General features: G+C 45.9%; 1 protein-coding gene across 13 annotated transcripts in view; it reads right to left on the bottom strand.

The window, feature by feature from the left end:
- The window catches only part of LOC145504408 (BEN domain-containing protein 5), a 1,377,102-nt gene that overhangs the window by 245,694 nt on the left and 1,109,985 nt on the right, over nt 1-21,423 (bottom strand). For 5 of the 13 annotated variants that reach the window (XM_081485140.1, XM_081485141.1, XM_081485152.1 and 2 more), the window contains 2 exons: nt 8,784-8,917; nt 6,299-6,683 (listed from right to left, as the gene is read on the bottom strand). The exons of the other annotated variants lie outside the window; for them this stretch is intronic. In XM_081485140.1, coding sequence (XP_081341266.1) covers nt 6,299-6,683; nt 8,784-8,917 — 519 coding nt within the window. The remainder of the gene's footprint in view (nt 1-6,298; nt 6,684-8,783; nt 8,918-21,423) is intronic. 13 annotated transcript variants of the gene reach the window in all.

Below are 21,423 nucleotides of genomic sequence, written 5' to 3'. Positions count from 1 at the left end.
GAAGTCTTTACATGCCTTTGCGCATTTAATCCTCTTAAGAACCATAGTGGCTGGTATTGTCACTGACTCCACTTTATGGATGAAGGAACTAAGGCCCAGGAAGTTAAGTAACTTGCCCAAGGTAACACAATCAAAATATGGAAAAGCCAGTGTTCAAAACCCCAGTATTTCTGATCTCTTAATCAGTGACCAGGCTCTCCTGCCTGTATGCGGTACGCATTACAATATCCATTTTACAGAGAAGAAAAGAGAGGCTGAGAAGGGTTAAATTATTTGCTTCAAGTTGCGCAGTTAAAGAATTCGAAAGCAGAGATTCAAACCCAAGTACTATCTGCTGCCAAAGCCCACGCTGCCTCCAGTACAGGGGAGAGCCAGCAGGAGGCATTTGGCTGACATTCGCTGCCTTTTCAAAGGCACCACCAGAGACCTGTGCTGAAAGAATCCAGCTCCGACCGCAAAGGATTCTAAAGATCAAAGCTGGTATTTTAACGGACTTTGGACAGAACACAAGGCACGAGCCCAGAGGGGAACAGAGGTGATAGAAACCCAGCTCTAAAGAGCCAAGACAGATTTGCAGGCCACAATGGCTTTCTCCTTCAAAAGTTTCAACCAGCTTGTGATCTGGCCAACAGGGACATTATCTCTTCTTTTGCCTTCTCCTCTCTCAGATGGAGATAATAATCCTTACCTGGCCTTGCAATAAGGCTACTGGAATAGTCCAATGAGATAAAAATGTCAAGGTCTTTGAAGCCTGTAAAGTGTCATGTACATGTGAATTCCTGTTATTATTCTTAGTGTCTATTCCTCTTCTGGTCAGAATTCACCATTTTCACCTACCTTCCCTACAAAGTGCACACAAAATCTAGAGCCCTCCCCTGCCTCCTTCCTGCAGATCCAGCACTTGCTATGTTCTGTCCTGAGTGCAAGCCTGTGCTCCGCCGCGGGCTGTGTGTACATCTTGAAGGCAGGGACTCTGTCTCCTCCTCTACATTCCTCACTGAGCCCTTTCCAACCTTAGTTGAATTAACGGTACCTGAATCACACCAAAACCATTTTATCTATGTAAGAGGTACTTAAGAGTGCTAAAAGCTGAGGGTGACATCTGAGCTTTGGTCTCTGACCTCTAAGAACAAGGAGTCTGGCTGAGGGGAACTCAAGAGAGATGCTAGAGTTTACTTTCTCCTACACTGGAGCTCACCCTTGTCACTGGCTTTCACGCCTCTGCTTCCCCTCACATCCCTGGAATTCTCTGAGTCTGTCAAGCCCTGGTTTAATAAACATCACTCTCACCCCCTAGGCTCGTGAATGTTTTCAAAAGGGACCATCTTTCTGTATTTCCAGCACCTAATACAATCCTGGCAGAAAGGATACCCTTAAAAAATGATAAATGAATGAAAGAATAAATGGATGAATGAACACACAAATAAATCTGTACTTTATAAATTAGAAGATCTTCATGCTTTTCATGTCCTTGGCATTTATTTCTTTGGGAGAAGACAAACAGGAAAGGGCAGGAAAGGAGAAAGAGACTGGCATTTAGTAAACACGTGCAGTATGCCAGTTACAGTGATGTATTCTTTACACATGCTTCCTCTTTTAATTCTGACACTGTCACAGAGGCTGGGAGAGAAGGAACTCTCAGAGTTAGAGAGTGAGCTTCCTTTCCATCAGAGAGGGCTGCCTCCTATGCTAAGATCATACCAAAGGAAAGCTCTGTTTTACAGAGAGATATCCTTTGGGGAATTAGGCTGGGGGTCACCCCCATGTCAATGACATTGAAGTACAAGGGCATGTGGCCAAGGGCCCAGAGAGAGGCTCTCAGAACCAGATGTCAGGAGACCCCTGGAAATAGACCTGTGACACTTTCTGGTCTTGTTTCCTCATCAACGATATGAGGGCAACAGCCTACATCCTCTCTAAGCTCATTTGCCACTCCTTGACTCCATGTTCTAGAGAATTTTTCTCTGTTAAATCCATCTTGTGTTTATTTGTGGAATGAATGAAAGAATGAATACACAAATGAATAAGTGAGTCATCCAGCGAAGTCTCTGAAACATCTTATACCACCTTGCTGCTGCCCCTCACCTCCACCAGGTGTACCATTACAGCTCTTGGCTGCTACGGGACTTTCTTGCCAATCAGAGGTCCTCTTCAGGCTCCTGCTTTCTGCTCCCTCCCGTCTATGGCCTGCAGGATCCCAATGCCTGGGGGAGTCAGCAGTTATTCTTTTTAAAATTGAGCATCCCTAACCTGTGGATGACCCAGCATCCTTGAGATGGGTTCCCTGGCAACATGGAAAGGAGAAAATACTCAAGGGCAGGCCTCTAAGAGCACTGCTTGAGCCAGTCCCCATGGGGGTGGGGGCAAGGAGGGTGCAGCCCAGGCCACACATCAGCCCCCTGACCAGGATGTGTTGCTGAGATTCAAAGACAGTCTCTCAGTCCCTTTCTGGCTCTTCTCTGCCTTGTTATTGGCTTCTTGGAGGTGTGTACTGTACAGGGGCTGTTACAGCAGAGAATGTTTTCCCAGATTCATCCAGAGAGATGAGTCATTCCACCTTCCACCTTCAAACGTCAGCCCCTTCCCCAGAACCAAATTCACTGGATTTCAATTGCATGCTTACATTTTTACCTTCATCACTGTGCCCTCCCCAGCCTCCAAGGTCTTAACCTTCTTTCTGTCTCCCCAAGTTCCTTGGCTCAGAAAGCATGTGGTCAATGTGAACTGACCGAACAAACAAACACATATACAGCCCCCTTTCTCTTCTATAATATAAGACCTTGAGAGGCAGAGAAGTTGGCTAACCTGTTCAAGGTCATACAGCCAATGACTGGTTAGGAGAGACAAGTTAAAAACCAAATCAGACCCTGTCTGACGCCCCCTAGGGGTATGGGAAAAGGTGCTTATGGTAATATAGCATCAACAGAATACCATACCAGATAGTATGCTGTGTATTCCTATGCTGTAAGAGGGATGTTGTTATTTCCATTTTACAGATGAGAACACCAAGGTTCAGAGACGTGCCCTCTGCCTACATTGTACCTCGCTCTTCCCATTCACTCACTTCTGCCTGAGTAAGAAAAATGCATTCATCAGGCTCCCGATTAGAAGTCACTTTCTTTAGGAAGCCTTTCTTCCCCAATCTCCCCAATTCAGCGGGTGCCCCTCCTCCACTGTCTCTCAGCAGAGCTTTTGTCCCTGTGCTGGCACTAACTGAATCAGTGGCTGTCTCTCCCACACCAAAATTTAAGTTCCTCAAGATCAGAGGGTAAGGGCTATATCTTAAATGTGTTGAACTGTACCTGCTGCTAAGTAACTTCAGTTGTGTCTGACTCTTTGTGACCCCATGGACTGTTGCCTGCCAGGTTCCTCTGTCCATGGGATTCTCCAGGCAAGAACACTGGAGTGGGTTTCCATGCCCTTCTCCAGGGAATCTTCCCAATGCAGGGATTGAACCCGTGTCTCTTGTGTCTCCTGCATTGGCAGGTGGGTTCTTTACCACTAGTGTCATCTGGGAATGCTCACTAAGCAAAATGCCTGGCACACAGTGGAGAACAGTAAATATTTGTGGGAGAAAAGAGGGAAGAAAGCAACTAAAGAAGGTTCTCAAAGCCACAGAGCTGGGAAGTGAGGAAGTTGGGTTTGAATCCAGGCCTGCCTGGTTCCAAGGACTAGACTAGGCCAGACTAGACTACCTTCATGAAAACATACAAACTCCCCTTAGAGGAGACAGCCTTTTATTATACTCTTGGGGATTTATCTTTTGTCAATCAATGGATCTTAAGCTTTCACAGGGCAGGGACAGCTTGATCAGATGTGATTTTTCCGGGACGCCCATGGTCCCTGGAGCACAGAGCATCACACGTGGTGGGTGCTTTACGCATAACTGTGGCTTAAGCTGACTTATGTTCAGTCCATTGATCAGAAGGTGACTCACATCAGAGAAGAGCCAGCCACTGGCCCTCAAGATGGCACAAGGCCTGTGGGGTGGGAGTGCCTAGAACGATCAAGACGCTGAAACTCCGGTTGGGGCCAAGTTTATCTAAGTGTTTTAAGACTAAAGAGGCACACGTACGTGCATGCATGTGTGCAGGCTCAGTCACTTCGGTCATGTCTGACTCTTTCTGACCCTATGGACTATAGTCCACCAGGCTCTTTTGTCCATGGGATTTCTCAGGCAAGAATATTGCAGTAGGTTGCCACGTCCTGCTCCAAGGGATTTTCCTGACCCAGGGACTGAACCCACATCTCCTATGTTGCAGACAGATTCTTTACTGCTGAGCCACTGGGGAAGCCCAAAGAGGCACATACTGATACAAAATGCAGTGTCTTATTGCCCTCAAGGGTTAGGAGTGGCTTCTGGAGTTTAAACTAAGTTCATGATTATATAAGACAGGCAGTTTCCCTGGGAATAAAAATAATGACGTGGAGAAATTTTGTTTTTAAGTTTGCTTTGTCCCCCATCAAGAAGTTTACAAAAGATGTAGCATACAGAATGCAATGAAAATAATTATTCATCCAAAGACCAGGAAACACTTTTTCTCTCTGAAAATCTGTTCTCTCTTGCCCTCCCACTGCCACTCCAAGATCACACTTTTTTACAGTTAGGGTTTCTCTTTGATAAAGAATTTTAATAACTTTTTATGTTGTGCACCACATGTGCCCTTTAGTGTCACTGTGTGCCTCTCAAGGCAGAGTCTGGGAGCGGGGACATTACTCGCCTAGGAAGTGGGGATGTGGTTTGAGGTGAGTGTTGCTTCTGCTTCCCCAAGGGACTCTGGGTAAGTCCCAGCCTCAGTTTCCTTCTCTTTGGCAAGGGCATGAAAAGGCCTCTTGGATGACTCCTTAGGCCACCCTGAAGATCTACTGAGATACTGCCTTGGGAACATACTCTAGGTAGTAGGAGGGACCTATCAACATAAGTAAGGTGGCACATTTATCTAAACATTAGAAAGGAATGAAGCTTTACCTGTAAATCTATTATCTAGATAACATAAACCTTCCTTCCTAAGTATAAAATTGTACTGGATTTAAACTTTGGGGATGGCACTTGTATTTCTAGACTAGTCTATTCCCTTTTTGAAGCAAAGAACACTGACGCAGGGTTATTAATGCCTGTCTTGAGGGAAGGTGGGGGCTATGAATTTGTGTTACCCTGATTTGCTCAACACTGTCCTCTGCCTTTCACAGTTCTCGGTTCTGGTGTTCTGGAGGAGTGCTTCTGTCTCTTCCTCGCAGGTAAGCAGTCATTTCTCCCTGCTGGCAAAGTGGCGGCCTTTCAGATTTCCCCTGATTCCAGCTTCTAAACCACATTACATGAGAGAGGGAAAGTGAGAGTGAAAGTCCCTTAGTTGTGTCTGACTCTATGGGACACCATGGACTATACAGCCCATGGAATTCTCCAGGCCAGAATACTGGAGTGGGTAGCTGTTCCCTTCTGCAAGGGATCTTCCCAACCCAGGGATCGGACCCAGGTCTCCTGCATTGCAGGCAGATTCTTTACCAGCTGAGCCACCAGGGAAGCCCAATTACATGAGAAGATCTAAAAACCTAAGTTTGTTAAACTCACTTGCAGTGGAAGAGCCTATCAAGTTTTTCTATGAGCAAACCAAAGTAGTTTTATACATCTTTTACATTAATCTTCCTAAGGTCATGTGCCTCTCTACTCAAAAACTCAGTGTTTCTCATTCCTACCAAATCAAACCCAGACACCCCTGGCTGGTACAGGTTTCCAGGCCTTCAGTCACCTGTCCTGACTACACATGCAGTTTCTCTTCTTAGTACACACAGTGTTGACTGCTGCCCTCTGCCACCTCTTGTGCCTTAAAAGACTGCCCACCCTTTGAGGCCCACCTCCTTCCTGGAGTCTCCCTCCTCTGAACTCTCCTCTCATCTTATCCACATCTTTCCCATGGCCCTGACCACTTTCTGACTTAAAGTAAGATGTTTCCCCAGAATCATGTCTAACTCACTTCATTATCCTAAAACCCCCTTGGAGCTGAATAAACGCATACATGGGTGATGGCAAATACGTTTCCAGCTCTTGTTCTCTGAGGCCCCTCTCCCAACTGCTGCCCACTGGTGTTCGAGATAGCTAAGGCTGCTGCGTTCCAAAGCTCCTGTCAGATTCACTCTGAGCGGGGAGGGCCTCTCTCTTGGGGGAACTGCTGAGCCACGTCTCTGCCCTTCCCTCACCTCAGGGTCTGCCTCTCCCCAGCGCCCTCCTCGGAGAGGAGTCGGCACACCAGCGCCCCCGTGGGGGGTGGCAGGTGGCCGGTGGTGGAGGCGGGGCACTCACCACTGCCCAGCCTCAGGAGCAGCACGTCCTGCAGCCTGCGGTTGAGGTCGCGGAGCTCCTTCATCTCGGACACGAGCGCCCCGTACTCCTTGAGCTTCTTGGCCTGCTGCACCAGCTGCCTCCGAGTCCGCTCCAGCTCCTGCTGGAGGTGGCGCATCTCCTCCTGCTGCTGCTGATAGTTGCGTAGCAGCTCCTCGTACAGAGCCCGGGGCACCCCGGCGTCCTCCAGACTGTCCATGTCCTCCGTGCCCGGCGAGGCCTCCACGAACACCTCCTCTGGGCATGTGCCGTGGCCCAGGCTCAGGCCGTTCTGCTTCTCCAGCCGGGCCACCACTGCCTCGATGCTCTTGTGCGCCACTTCGCTCGGCTTTCGCCCCTCGGGTCTCTGTGTAGGACAACGAGAGTCAGTTCAGGCAAGGGCAGCTGGGGCTGTCTTGGACTGCGGCTCAATATGTCCCCAGACAATCCTAGAATCACAGAACCACAGAACATCAGTGCTTGGAGAAACTCTGTGCACACACTTAAGACAAAGCTCTTTATTTCACACATGGGGAAGCAGAGGTCCAGAGTGGGGAAGGGTCTTGCCCAAAGTCACATGGTCAGTGAGCAACAGAGGCAGGACTCTGGTTTCCCAGACCAGTGCTTTCCTATCCCCATCACTCTGCCTCCTGGATGTATCTCATACCATGACTGCCCTCCCCAACTCCCCAGCCTCCCACCCAACCCACAGGGCTCAGGCAGTGATCTGCTCACAGTGGGTATTCAATGAGTATTTGTGGAGAATCCATGAGAAATCAGGCCAGGCCTAGGCATCCCGGGGGGGGTCACCAGTCAAATCTTTACACCAATAAAACATAAAGGCCTCTTCTCCCCACCTCACTCCCCATCCCAAGAAAGGGCATTCCACCAAATAAAGTTTCCTGAAGAACGCTCCAGTTGCGAAGGATGCTAAGGACTCTAATCTGGAGCAGGAACTGTGTCTTATTTTCTGCTTCTCCATTGCCTACTCAGAACTGGCAACCTGGCAGGGGCTTGATTAATGTTTACTTAACTGAAAAGTTCAAAGAATACTAGTATTGGAAGGTTCTTTCTGTTTAACTCCGTCATTTTACAGGTGAGGAAATCGAGGCTCAGACAGGAGAAGGACTCTACTCAGGGTCACATGCTGAGCTACAGAGTCAGACCTGGGACTTAAAGCCCAACCTAGAGCATAAGGCTCCTTCCCCCACCCCTGCCAGTGTCTCCTTGAACTCTGGCCAAGCTAAAGCTTCATGGATAGACAGAGGACAGTTTAGTGAGAGGAGAACTATCCAGGACTACCCAGGGGTTGGGGCTTTAGCTGCCTGAGGAAATTCCAGCTCAAGTGGACAAAGCTTTCAAGAGGGGGAGTGGAAGCTATAGGACCAATTGAATTCTTCACCCAGGGCAGGAGGGCTAGGGACTCTCCTGACTGGGGGCACTTGTGGGAAGTGCAGACAACCAAAGACACAAGATTCCAGACAACTTAACTATGAGCCTGCCTTAACCTCTCAATAAGCTCCTGAAAGTTTTGGAAAAAACAACAAAAAAGAACCATGACTCTGGGATTAGGTTACATGACAAAATCCTATCCTGTCATCTTATCAACTGGGATAAAGTGCTACTAGTCTAAACGAATCTATTCATTAAAACTGTAATGATCACGTTAGATATCCATCTGCAGTGCTACACTGGGACACCCCCAAGGGCAGTGACCAAGTCTGGCTGATCTCTATGACCCCAGGAACCAGCACAGGGCCAGGGCCACAGTGGGGGTGCAATGAATGCATGAACTCAACTCAGCTGAATCTTCTGGACTACGCTTCGGGAATGTCTTTAACCTGAGTCCAAAATCAGACTGTGGTCAAAGCAGAAAGTAGCCCTCTTCTGCCTCCCTTCCTCTGGGGCACCCATTGCGCAGAATAAACATCTGGCTTATTGGACAAGCTATTTAGCAGGCTTCCAAGTAAAGGCTGGAGGAGACCCACTAGGGCTCACACCAAAGGAAATGCAACTCATGCAGAAGTTTTTCTTCTAACCCAGGATCACATTAACCCTTTTGTGTGAACCTGGCACACCTGCCTCTGCTCATGAGTCCACTCCTGGCTGTTTGGGGGCAGCCTGATAGTGGCTGGCTTTGACCTGCTGCCCAAGAACAGCCACCTCATGCTCCTGGAGCCCAGCAGTGACCTCTCTGGAGCTGGAGGCAGGAGGAAATGCCCCTTCCAAGCCCTCAGTGGTGATGACACTGCACAGATGGTCCAAACAGGACAGTGCTCCCTGGAAAGTCAGCCGGCACAGCCAACTCCTACCAGCTGGCCCAAGTCTCTCACCACGTGAACAGATCATGGCCTGTGACACCAGGGGACATTTACATGGGCAGAGGAGGCCAGACTGGAATTCTTCAGCTATCAGAGATCTGAAAAATGCTCCCCCATACTTTCAAAAAGAGGAAAGATTTTGTTACCTTGATGTGTCTAAGCTGTAAATCTTCTTCCCCATAATCTTTAACCTCCCCATCTTCTTCTACGAGATTGAGAGAAAGTTTGGGGATTTTTATTTTCTTCTGCATCACACTGTTTTCAAGGTCAGATTTGTCTTCTAAAATGCATATCAAAAGAATAAGGTTCATTATGGGTCAAAATGCTCAAAATGCCCACAACCTCAAATGCTAGAGAATGACTGAGGCCAGACCAGTTAAAGAGGAAAAGCCAACCAATCCAAGACATGTTCCCTCCTTCGTGCAGGGCTCTTGAGAGCAGCAGTGCAGATCAAGCTTGAGGATCAAGGGTATATGCTAAAAGCACTACCATACAAAGCATTGAAATAGCACCCAATGAATGTGCTGAGGGGTTTTCCTAAGTATATCTTAAAGGGTGGCCTTTTATGGAATTCTAGAATCTTGGAACTGGAATGGCCCTTAGATTGTTATGTTTTTAACTTAACTAGCACATGAATCCCTCAACAATAGAGATCTTTTTAAGCCAAAGGACTTCCCAGGAAAACTTGTTGGGTTTCAGCCAGCTCAGGTACTAAAGAGCATGAAGGGATGATGGCTCTTATGAAGATAAAGCCTGGACTGGAGCTGAGGTGGAGCCTCCCCACAGCCCAGACACAAGACAGACTGAGTTAAGATGGTTACAGGAAGAGGAACAAGTAACATTCACTGCCTTTTTACTGACATCATATCAGGAGACGGCAGAGTTTGAGGGGCCTCAGTGAGCACGTGGTCCAACTCTCCCATTTTACATGTGAGGATGGAAGGAGCGTGAGGAGTATAAGGAAGAGCCAGGAGTGGAAAACAGGCCTCTGGCATCTCACCCAGTGCTTACGTGTGACAACACCACGCACTGATGTGCACTACAAACTACAAAAGGGCTACACAAACACAAAGGGATATCACTTCTTTCTTATTCTTTAAACTCAACTTCAGATAACCTGAAAGAGAATTTTCAGAATTTACAAGCACTTAACTATTTCAGAATGTAGTCAAACGCCAAATCTTCCTAAATAGCCTTAGGAGTGGAGCCCCAGCTGGTCGAGAATAGGACTCCAGTATCAGAGAGGCCTCAGTGTGAAACTCAGCTCTTCTGTGACCATGTGAGGAGTGGGGACTGAGGCCCTAGTCACATGGTCTCAAGTGTCTCCTCTATAAAAAGTGCGGGGGTGACAGCAACGCCTCACCCACCACACAGCACAGCTCACAGACACCAGGCACTCAGTGAACAGAACGTTAAAACATGCTCAGAATTGTCTTACTTCCCTAAGCAAAAGGTGGATAAAGATACTACAATTAAAAAAAAAAAAATGAAAGAATGACTTCAGAAAGGTACAGAGTATAAGGAAAATGCCCAGGAAAAGAAGATGGTCTTTGTTAACAATCTCCTAATCGGAGATGAAAATGGCCTTTTCCGCTAGTGAAAGAGCAATCCTTGGGTTCTAGTTTCACAAAAAGGCTAGTTCTCGTTCTCTTTGTACCTACGTTTTATAGGTGGGTTAGGAACAGCAGGGGCTGCAGCAGGGGCTGTGGTCTTTCTAAAAGAACAGCAGCTCCCCGCCTATAAACCATTGTTCTTTCTAAATTAAAAAGCTGTTAAAAGTAAAACCCAACGAAAGTGCTTCAAGTGAAGTTATCCTGAAATGGGATGGGTGGGTGTTTTCACAAGTGAAGAAACAGAGGCAGAAACTGAGAGAGATCCAGGGGATGAGAGGGTGGTGTCAGGACTTTTGAACGTGCTGAGGCAAAGCTCCTGGGTTGGTCTTCAGTTTGACAAATTCAAGGGCAAAAATTTGGGATGTAGCCACCAAACTAGAAATGACAAGCTATGCTCAGCCTCCCTGAGTGGAAACTCTGAAGCTCAGAATCATGTTGGTATGGAGAGAAGCAATGCTTCAGACTCACAAAACTGGGCAATATTTGAACTGAGAGCAATCCTCAGATCATTTCATTCAACCCTTTCAAGATGGAGACGAGGTTCCAAATGGTAAATCCATGCATCTGTCCACTAAACCAGCAGGCCCAGGGATACAGGAGGAGCAGGAGAGGCAGGGTTCCCATTCTGGAGAGTTCAAGGTCACAGAAATTAGGGTCATGACATAAACAGCGTGAGAACTCAGACCATGTAACCAGAGTTCAGCACTTTTCCTCCTATGCCTCAGCTTAATGTTTACTGAGAATTTACACTTGCAGGATCTAGCTGGGGTCTTGGGCCACTGAGAATGAACATTGTTAGGGACACTAGATAAAAACCCACAAAAAAGAAAAACTCTCTGATAAGGCTGAGAGAAGATCTCAAATACTGAGTTTGAATATGGGGACGGTAACTGTTATAGGGCCTCGGGGGCAAGGGAGATCACTTTGGTCAGGACAACCATGGCAGGCTTTGGAGAAGGAGTACCCTTTGAGCTAGACTCCTTACTTACAAGGTGGTCTTGGGTAACTTACTTTACTTCTCTGATCCTGTTTCCTCATCTGTGACTTGAAGTAAATAATTCCTACTCACATTGCCAGGATGCCTTGAAGATGATCAATTCTGTGTGTTAAGAACCTGAGTGAAGTGAATGGCACTTGGACCATCAGCAGTCATAAAAGGACAGTCATTTAGGGATGGCAAGAAGAGGGAAAAGGATAGAAATTAAAAAAAAAAAGTAAAGACTGCAAAAGCATTTAGACTGGAATGGTCACAAAAGATGGTTTAGTTATAGGCAGGAAGAGAGGTAAGAAAGGAAGTTAAGGTGGTTGAGCTTGGAGAATAAATGGCCTTCAGTGCCAAGGTAAGAAGAACTAAGGTTCAGCCTGCAGGTGTGGGAAAGTCAGACAACCTGGATTCCAAGTCCAGCTCTGCTAGGCTGTAGGTGTGAGGAGTCAGGCAAGTTGCTGTGTCAGTAAGCATTGCCGATCTCTTTCTGTAGAAATGGAGATAGAATATTGGCTTCAAGTGGGATCAAATTAGCTGAGTAAATGTGCCTTGAAGGCAACAGAACCCTGTCCTTACAGCACATGACAAAGTTCAGCAGAGCCTGATGCTGGCCCAAGGCTGCTGCAGGCTTGCGCCAAGAGGTGGAGAGCTGCCCAGGCACCTGGCTTGAGAAAGGTGACACTTGGCAGAGCTCTACTCTCCGTATGATGACAGAAGCCCCACTCCCACCAGCTTTATCCGAAGCTCCATGCTCTTCCACCTAACTGGAATGCCCTCTCCTTTCCTCTCTGTCTGAAAAACTCCACCCAACCTCCACTCAGCTCCTCTTTCCTTCTTCAAGGTCCCATTACACCTTGCACATACCTTCTCTGGAGCCTATTTTCTTACTATGCTGCAAAAATCATCTGCTTTGAGGTCTACCTTTCCCACTGGAGTGTGAATAACTACACTGCAGGTCCCATATCATAAGCCTGGTCATACAACATAGAGGCTCATCAAAAAATGTTTAATGAAAGAATAATAGAAAGAAGCTATGCCAGTAAGCATATGAAAAGATGCTCAAAATCCTGTCATTAAGGAAACACAAATCAAAAAGAATACAATCAGATATACTTCATACTCATTAGGATGGCTACAATCAAAAAAAAAAAAAAAAGAAAAGAACAGAGGATAAGCATAACAAGTGTTGAGAAAATATGCACAAATTGGAACCCTAATACATTCCTGATAGGAATGTAAAATGGGGCAGCCAATATGGAAAACAGTATGGCAGTTTCTCACAAGGTTAAAAAGAATAACTATAGGATCCAGCAAGTCCACTCTTAGGTATATACTCAAAAGAAATGAAAACATGTCCACCAAAAACTTGTGCCCAAATGCTCATAGCAACATTATTCATAATAGTCAAAAGGGAGAAACAACCCATTGTCCATCAACGGATGAATGGGAAAAAATGTGATATATTCATGCAATGGGGTATTACTCACCTGTAAGAAGAACGTATTGATACTTGCTATAACATGAATGAATCTTGAAAACATTATGCTAAGTGAAAGAAGCCAGACACAATGGCCACATAATGTATGATTCCATTTATATGAAATGTCCAGAATAGGTATATCCATAGAGATGGAGATGGAAAGCAGATTAACGTTTTCCAGGAATGGAGGGGGAAGGGGCAATGAGAAGTGACCACTTAACGGGTAACAGGGATTTCTTTTTGAGTGATGAAAATGTTGCAGAATTAGATAGTGAAGATGGTTGCAGAACACTAAACTGTACACATTTTAAAATGGTTAAAATGGTGAATTTTACGTTATGTCAGTTATACTTCAATTAAACGATAGGCTACCACTTTTAGAATGTGTATTACCTACCAGATACCACTATAAGGCTCTTGTCATATACTACTATACTTCCCAACAACCCAGCAATTAAATACTAGCTGCAATTTTCCCATGGGAGAAGAACTGAGCCTCAAACAGGGCCCAAAGCCACCCAGACAGGAAGGCACCGAGCCAGGATTGATCTGGATCTCTTTGCTTCCCAAGCCCATGCTCTTTTCTCTCTAAACATACGCCTGAAATACAGTAGAGCCATATTCATAAATGCTGAATGATGACTCTAGATAAAGACATCTTAAATTCCTCAGCCTGAAGTTCAAAGCAGAAGACCACTTTAACACTTGCTCTCCTGACAAGACCCCTGTGGCCTCAGAAAATTCCCAGACAGAAGTAACCATTACCAGGCACAACAGAATGAGGCTGGCCAGACCCCAGGGCTTGAATGGGTTCTTTGAAAAGGTAGAATGAGCAGTACAGGAAGGTCTGAGTGACAGGAGTGAGTTCCAGAAGGGAGCAGAAGCAGACAGTTTCCCCAGTCACCTGTCCCCTGACCTGGTCCTGGCTGCCCCATTGTTTGGCCATGGGGATCCTGAGGCAGCTCTGAGAGCTAACTACCTCCTGGCTCCATGCTAATGCTCCTCAGTCTTCTCCTTGAGCTGTGCTCCCTGGATGAGGGCTTCCTGCATGTGCTCCCTGGATGAGGGCTCAAGAAGATATAAGGCCTCCACTTGTCCTTTTCTGGGGTCAGTGGACATTCACTGACCCTTGTTCTGGGTTGAGCACTCTGCTAAGTGGTCTGTGTCTTTCAGATCCTTACAACCCAGGATGTACCAAGAATTTCAACCAGAATACAAGGTTTGACTTTCAGAGAGATGCTGGCTCATGTGGGGCAAACCTCCCATCTCCAGGTCTCCTTAATCCTCACCCTGAGCTAAAGGCGATGCCTCCCATCCATTCTAGTCCACAGATTATGGAACACTCAGTGTCACTGTAAGAAGTGGACAAACTGGTTGGGAGAGGGAGGCCCAGGACTGAATAAAGGCAGCCTAGTCTTACAAATTAGGTGGTCCTGGTTTGGAACTCTGGATCTGCTACCTGCTGACTGTGGGAATTCAGGCAAGCTACTTCACCTGTCTGAGCCTCACTTTCACTATGTCTAAGGTCGGGATGATAAACTGTTTTCCAAAAGGTGATACTTATAAAACACCAAGCACAGTGCCTTTCTTGTCCAAGGTGTTCAGTGAATAGCAGTGATGAGGCTGTTCTGTGGGTTATGTGCTTGGCTTTTATCCTTTGGCACAGAGAACCACTTCAGGCATCCAACACAGATTGAGACATGATGAAGGGATGTTTCGGGAAGATTAATGTGCCAGTGGCGAGCAAGATGGATGAGGTGTGAGGAGGAGACTGAACAGAGGGTGACAAGAAGCTATAACTCTTGACTGGTCACATTAATGAAGGTGAACGATGGTGTGGATCATCTAAGACAGCAGGTAACTTCATGAGGCATTTTAACATGGCTTTGGAGTCTGTGTCTGGCTTTGCATTCCAGGAAACCACAGAAGAAATTAGCAGTGGACTCAAAGGGATGAAGAAAACTCTCTATAGTCAACCCACCTTTGCAACTGCTCCAAACTTAAGACCAATAATTAGTTTTAGTGTAAACAGAAATAAACATGTAGCCTCTGAAGAGACAATCTTCTTTGACTCTGACTTCCTGATTGTTTTGTTTCCAGGGCAAGAAAACCACCAAGGATTTGGGCATCAACTATCTCCTCCTCCTTTCCAGCTTCTGTGGTGTTAGCTAACCACATTCATCTATTCAACAAATATTGAGTAAGCATCTACTATGCACCAGGCCCCATGCCAAATTCTTTACTAACATCAATATATTTAATCCCCATGATGATTCTTTTGAAGAAGAAACTGAGGCTCAAAGTGAGGCGGTTTGACTAAGACATAAACTACTAAACATCAGAGCTAGAATTTCTAGTCACATCTGCATGACACTTGGACCATTTCTATTACCTAATTATCCTATAGGAACAGGAGAAAAATTACCAAGTTGTTGTAACTTCCTCAACTGAACTAAAATATATAATGAAATGATACAAAACGATGAGTGTGTCAATATAATCTCCCAAGTGCCAGCCTTTTTCCTAAGCCCATGCCTACATCCAGGAGAATGCTGTGATAAATTCCCAAACTCAACTTAGCACAAGTGTGACTCAATACCAACCTCCTGAACTCCAAGCTTATCAAGACTACCAAGCCCTAAACAATCCCCCCAAAGAGCCCCTATTCAAAGCCACAAAATGTGGTAGAAGCTGCTCTTCAAAAATATAGAACTTGGTGTCTGTCATTCATCTAAGAGGGAGAAACATCTCATTAAACTTATCACTATTGAAAAAAAAATGGAGGCATGCTAATGAGCAAACAGTGTTTTAGAGAACAGGCTGGTAGACAGGATGTTCCATGCAAGTCTGTCTTCAAAAGTGAAGAGACCTCTGGAGAATTAGAAGTACAATTACAATGGGAAAGGCACTGTCTTGATTTCCATTTTACATAAAATCATGCTGGATAATTAAAAGAATCAAACGTCAGAGTTTAATATGGTGTGGGCTTGTTGGTTATGATGAAATTCTGAAAGGCTAAACATAAACTATTTCACATAGGCTTTGTCTTGTTTTAAAAAAATATCTATATGCCAGTTTAAAGTTCTTCAACTGTATAAAAACCCTGCAAAGTCTATGTTTGCTTCAGAAACAGACATGCCACAGCAAAAGCATGTGTATCTTTCATTCTCTGGGCTCTGTTTCTATAACATCTGAGGCAGACAAAATTCTCAAGTTTCTAGGACTGTATCTAATCAAGACAACAAGAAAATGAGTGCCCTGCTGTGGTAAAGCAGAAAGAAATCAAGAGACAAGGGTTTGAGGCATGGCTTTGTAACTCACTTTCCAGGTGACCGGTCACTTCCTTTCAACTCTCTTTGCTGTAAAACAATAGGGACTGGACTAGAAAACCTCAAGAGATCCTTCCAGCTGTGTGAACACTGGACAGCCACAGGGAATTCCACTTCTCTTTCTCTTCCGTGCAGTGCTGGGTTAGAGCAGATGATCCCATCCCTGCAGGTGGGCCTGTCTGAAGAAGTGTCCTGATGAGTCCATCCAAAAAGGGAGAGAGGAACTGACAACCAGGTTTTGGTAGGTCTCCAGGCTCTCACTATCACAGCCTCCCAAGCCTGGGTACAGGGTTAGGGCACAGACAAAACTAGGAACCTTCAACCTGCTGACTCATTTGTCTAGCTACCCTCATGTGTTTTACCAGGCTGTTGCCAGGGTAATAAGTGGCCCCACCATAGGGTCACAGGCGGGAAAAACATGGGGTGAGATGGGAAGCCTTTCATGCTCAAGTCAAGCCCCCGGAGGATTTACAACACACACAAGTTAAATTTTAACCCTGTCTGCTCCTTGGTCCTCTAAATCGTTACTTTCTACCATAAATGGTGGTACCCACACTAAGCAAGCTGTTCTCTCAACAGTGCTTAGCCATCACAGTCCTTATCACTTACCTACATTTAATGAGTACCTACTATGTGCCAGATAACTTCCATGTTACCTTGCTAATTACACAATAATATTGTGGGCAAGTAGCTCACAACTATCTCTATGTTTGGGCACCTGAAACTCAGAGAAGTGAAGTAATCTCCCTAAGGTCACACAGCTTGTAAGTAGAAACAAAATTGGAACCCAGAGTGCCTGATTTCAAAGCCTATCTTCTTTTAGCTCTCTAATACTTCCTACTTGATACTTAAGGAAGTGACCTGGGAGAGGAGCTAATCTAATCAATTCTCCTATCATAGGGCAGGAGTTCATTCTGGAATATCCACCTCCCCCGACAGGGAGCTCATCACCATGCTGGAAGCAGTGTTCATCTGCTCTTATTATAGTCCTCCCACTAACTCCTATAAATTCCAGTCTCTGGATCTAATTTTGCTTTTGGGACCCCAAAGAACAGGTATGATCCTTCCTCTACTGGGGCAAAACTCAGACATCCAAAACTACCAAAATATCACCCCAAGCAGATTCTGTCTTCTCCTGCTTATATATTATTTAGCTGTTCTATCCTACGTCACACCAATGAGCTCAGAGGAAAAAGTGGTTGCTATGTAGTTATAAGAAACAAAAATAGGCTTAAATCTAGGATACAAAGACTTCGCTCCTCATTTGATTTCTAGAACACCCATCTCTCCTGTTTATCTTTTGATTTTTAGTCCATCTCTGGCTGCTTTTTCCCAGTCATCTTTTGGGGCTCTTCTTCTTTAGCTGTGCCCCCTAAAAGCTGGTGTTCTAAAGAGTTCTGCACCATTTGCTTCCTCTGACCCCCCTCTCCCTCTGTGACCCCACCACACCCATGGCTAATGATTTCCACATTGGGATCTTCAGCCCCACTTCAGAGCACTCTCCTAAACCTTGGACCACATGCCTAATCCCTCTCCTCGAGTATCTGCCCAGATGTCCCATGGGCCCCTAAGATTCATCTTGTTTCAAACTAGACTCATCATCTCCTCTTCTAACCAACTCCTCTTCGAGTGGGATCAGAGCCCAGATCACCACATCATCATCACACACGTCCCCAAGACCAGGCAGTTCCCAGTTCCTATGGAGTCGCCTTCCTTAGTCCATCTCAGATCCATCACAACCACTGCCATCTCAGTGTGGGTATCATACTCTCTGACTGCCCTGATCACAGTTCTCCATAAGCTTCGTGTATATAGGAAGACCTTAGCCCACTGCCTGGCACCTACAGCAGCCACTAAACGTTTGAGTAGCTGTCTTCTCCTGGGGTAAAACATGAAGCCCTGTCTCACAAGGATGTAGACAAGAGTATGTATACGGTAACTCCCAGCACTGAACCTGGAGCCTGGTGAGTACTAAATAAATATTTAGTGAATTGGTCCTTGAAGGCAAGAAGCAAAGTCTGTTCCTCCGCCTCTGTTTCCCTCCAGCATCAGACTGACCACCTAGTGTAACTCAAGAGCTGGGGAATGAACATGAACTGGAGAAAAGTTCTTCAGGGCATGGATGCTTTTCTGGTAAGCATTTTAAAATGAAGAGAACACACATCTTCTCTCTTGAAGGAGCTTCTAAGACAAAGCAGGTAGGCACAGTGGAAAGAGAATAAATCCTGGGAGCCAAAGACCTAAATTTGAACTCTACTTTTCTGGTGTGTTTTTAAAAATAAAAACCAGTGTGCTCTTGAATAACAAAAACAACCAAAAAGAAACACTCAAAAGAGCAAGATCTCAGCTTGCATGGGGCAATTTTTTCCTTTCATCCAGTGAACCAGAATTCTGAAGTACTCTGCAGCACTTACTATTTAGTTGCAACAAATATGTGGTTCTTAAACAAGACAAATCACATCAGAAGGAACTTTCAATGGCTAACATTTCAGTAGAATCAGCAACAGATGACAACAGGCAAGTTCCAATCTTCGCTCCAATGTACATCAGCAGAACATGTCAAAACTTAAATTAAAAGTTTTCACTTGCTATTTAAAAAAAAAAAAAAAATCCTTTTGTTGGCAGTCTCCCACTGATGACGTGCAACAGTCTTTGCACATGAAATCGCCTAGTCCCCTGCCTCACTGCTAACTTTGTAGAAGTTCCAAAGCATTTCTGGAGCAAGTGATCTATCTGGACCAACAATGCCAAGCTGGGACCTGATCCCTGAATGAGCTAAAATTACCAAAGCAAGAAGAACGTGGCTTTGGAAGCTATTTCCCCCAAGTGTGGGATTTCTTCTAGTCAAGGGAGAGATACAGAATGTTGACTTTTTCCAGATGAACAAAGTTGAATGAAACGTCCAGAACTCACTACAGGTTTCTGCTCTGAAACAAATTGCTGCTACAGAGTCCCTGTTCTCCCTGCTTCTTCATCCCGAGCATAACATATGCACCTGACTTCCCAAAGTTGGTGAGTTCAACTTGGGCTGATTGGAGTGGACTATGTGTCGGGCACTGCAGGTACAGAGAAAAGGAAGGAAGGTCCCTGTCCTGGAGGAGTTCACTGGCTGGTAAGAAGACAGACACAGTCACGACTAACCAAAACAGGACACAGAATGCTAAGATAAGCGAGGAACGGTCAAGTCAAAGGAGAGCTTCGAGGAAGGATGGTCTCCCTTGGGGACAGAGGGTGGAACAGGGTGCTGCCAGTGCATTTGTCCACTCCTCTATGACAGCCCTCAGCTCACAGGACTGCAAGCACCCATGTGTCTGCCCTTCCCACTGAAAGTGAGCTCCATGGGCAGAGGCCCATCTGACACAATGATTCACCCATCCTGGCTGGCTCAAGGAGTGCCTGAGGGTGTGTTCTCAAGATGGCATGAAACACGATCTGCAGCCTGGGGGAAGCTGCAGAAATGAGGTGGCACTGGGGCCGCTATGACTTCCCAGGCTGAGAAGCTGAAGTTCATTCAGTAGGCAATGGGGAGCTACAGAAAGTTCTACCGAGTAGTGACTTGACTAAGACTGTGTCTTAGAAAATTATTCTGGCAGCAATTTGGAAAATAGATTGAGGCAGCGTGGTCAATTAGAAGATAGCTATGCTGGTTTAGATGTAAAAGCTGGTGCAGGCCTGGATGTGGGGGTAAAGTTAGAAAGCTGTACAAGATAAACTGCAAAGCCCCTCTAGAATAGGCCCTTTCTCTGACCTGTTCCAGTGCCTGGCTTCTCTCTATTTAGGCCATACACTGGGCCCCAAGACTACCTGAGGATGGTGCCCATTTTTACTCTGTCACTCCGACAGACAGAAATCCTACATGGCAGGGCTTGAAAAGTTAACTTTTGGTCTCATCTGGGTTGTGCTGCCATTTCAATCCCAGGACCTTAGACCTATTGGTGCACTGGAGCATTTGCTTATCACAGCACAGGGCCTGGGGTATAGGAAGTAGTAAGGGGACATATGACAACAAAAGGAATTTCAGTTCAGTTCAGTTCAGTCGCTCAGTCGTGTCCGACTCTTTGCGACCCCATGAATCGCAGCATGCCGGGCCTCCCTGTCCATCACCAACTCCCGGATTCTACCCAAACCCAAGCCCATTGAGTCGGTGATGCTATCCAGCCATCTCATCCTCTGTCGTCCCCTTCTCCTCCTGCCCCCGATCCTTCCCAGCATTAGGGTCTTTTCCAATGAGTCAGCTCTTCGCATGAGGTGGCCAAAGTATTGGAATTTCAGCTTCAACCTCAGTCCTTCCAATGAATACCCAGGACTGATCTCCTACCCGAATAACAAGAATGCAGCAAAAGTGCCTGGAGAGAATGGCATAGCATTTTAAGACTTGGAGCTTAGAAAAAACCAGTTTGGGCCCTGTTTTTAAAAAAAAAACCAAAAACATAAATTCAATATCATGAGCCCCAGGAGGAGACTGGATTGCAGTTGGATAATGGTTAAGTTCTCCAAATGGGTTGCTCTCACTTTCACACGCTGTTTGGCAAGTAAATGAGAGTGACGAATGAGACCGCGTCCAAAGGTGAGCCAAGTCTTGAGTTACGTGAACCTGGAGGATGGGAGCTCTTCTGAGATTTCCTGAGGAAGATATAACTTAGCAGGGAGGAAGGTGTGTGTGCTCTGTAGGAGGGAGGCTGGTAAGAGAAGAGAAGAGCAGAAGGGGCTTGAAAATTCAGCACTAAAAACTGCTCTTGAGCTCAAAAACTTGCTTTGAACTGTAAGCTTCATGGACAATTCTTTTCTTTTACTCCTTCCAAGCTTGCTGTGTGGCTGATGGAAGCATCAGCTACTTTACAAAGGAGACTTCCCAGTGGGCACCTGGCACTGGAAGACATGGGTTCTGAGGCTGGCTTTGTCATTTTTCAGCTATGCAGCTGCACAGGAGTCGCTAAGGCTCAGTGTCCTCATCTGTATAATGGGAATGGTAACAACAGCAATCTCCACCAACAGGTTTCTGCAGAGGACTAACAGAGATAATGCACAGGCACAAAGCAAGACTGTCAATAAAGACTGTGTTTGTTTTTTTCCCTTGAACTGAAATCAAGGCTATATGCTGAGGTCTGACACACATGGAAACCATAGTGTAGACCAGCACATGCTAGAAAATGCCAAGTCCCAAAGCAGTTGGCTTTGACATTTCCTGGATACAAGAAGAGGTACACTTGAAGACAGCTCTGGGTTGGCCTGGGCAAACAGTAATGGAACAGACTTCTCATCAAAAGCCATAAAGTAGCCCCAAACTGGCCCCCTGAAACCTCGCTTTTGATGTCAGAGAGGGATTACTCATGGCTAATTCATAAAAACATAGCCTTCTCTGCCTCCCACTTGAGGACT

This window comes from Giraffa tippelskirchi, chromosome 5, assembly GCF_054371585.1.
Source record: "Giraffa tippelskirchi isolate mGirTip1 chromosome 5, T2T-mGirTip1v1.2.pri, whole genome shotgun sequence".
Taxonomy (NCBI): Eukaryota; Metazoa; Chordata; class Mammalia; order Artiodactyla; family Giraffidae; genus Giraffa; species Giraffa tippelskirchi.
Note: the sequence above shows the minus strand (reverse complement) of the source record. Positions and strands in the feature narration are given on the sequence as shown.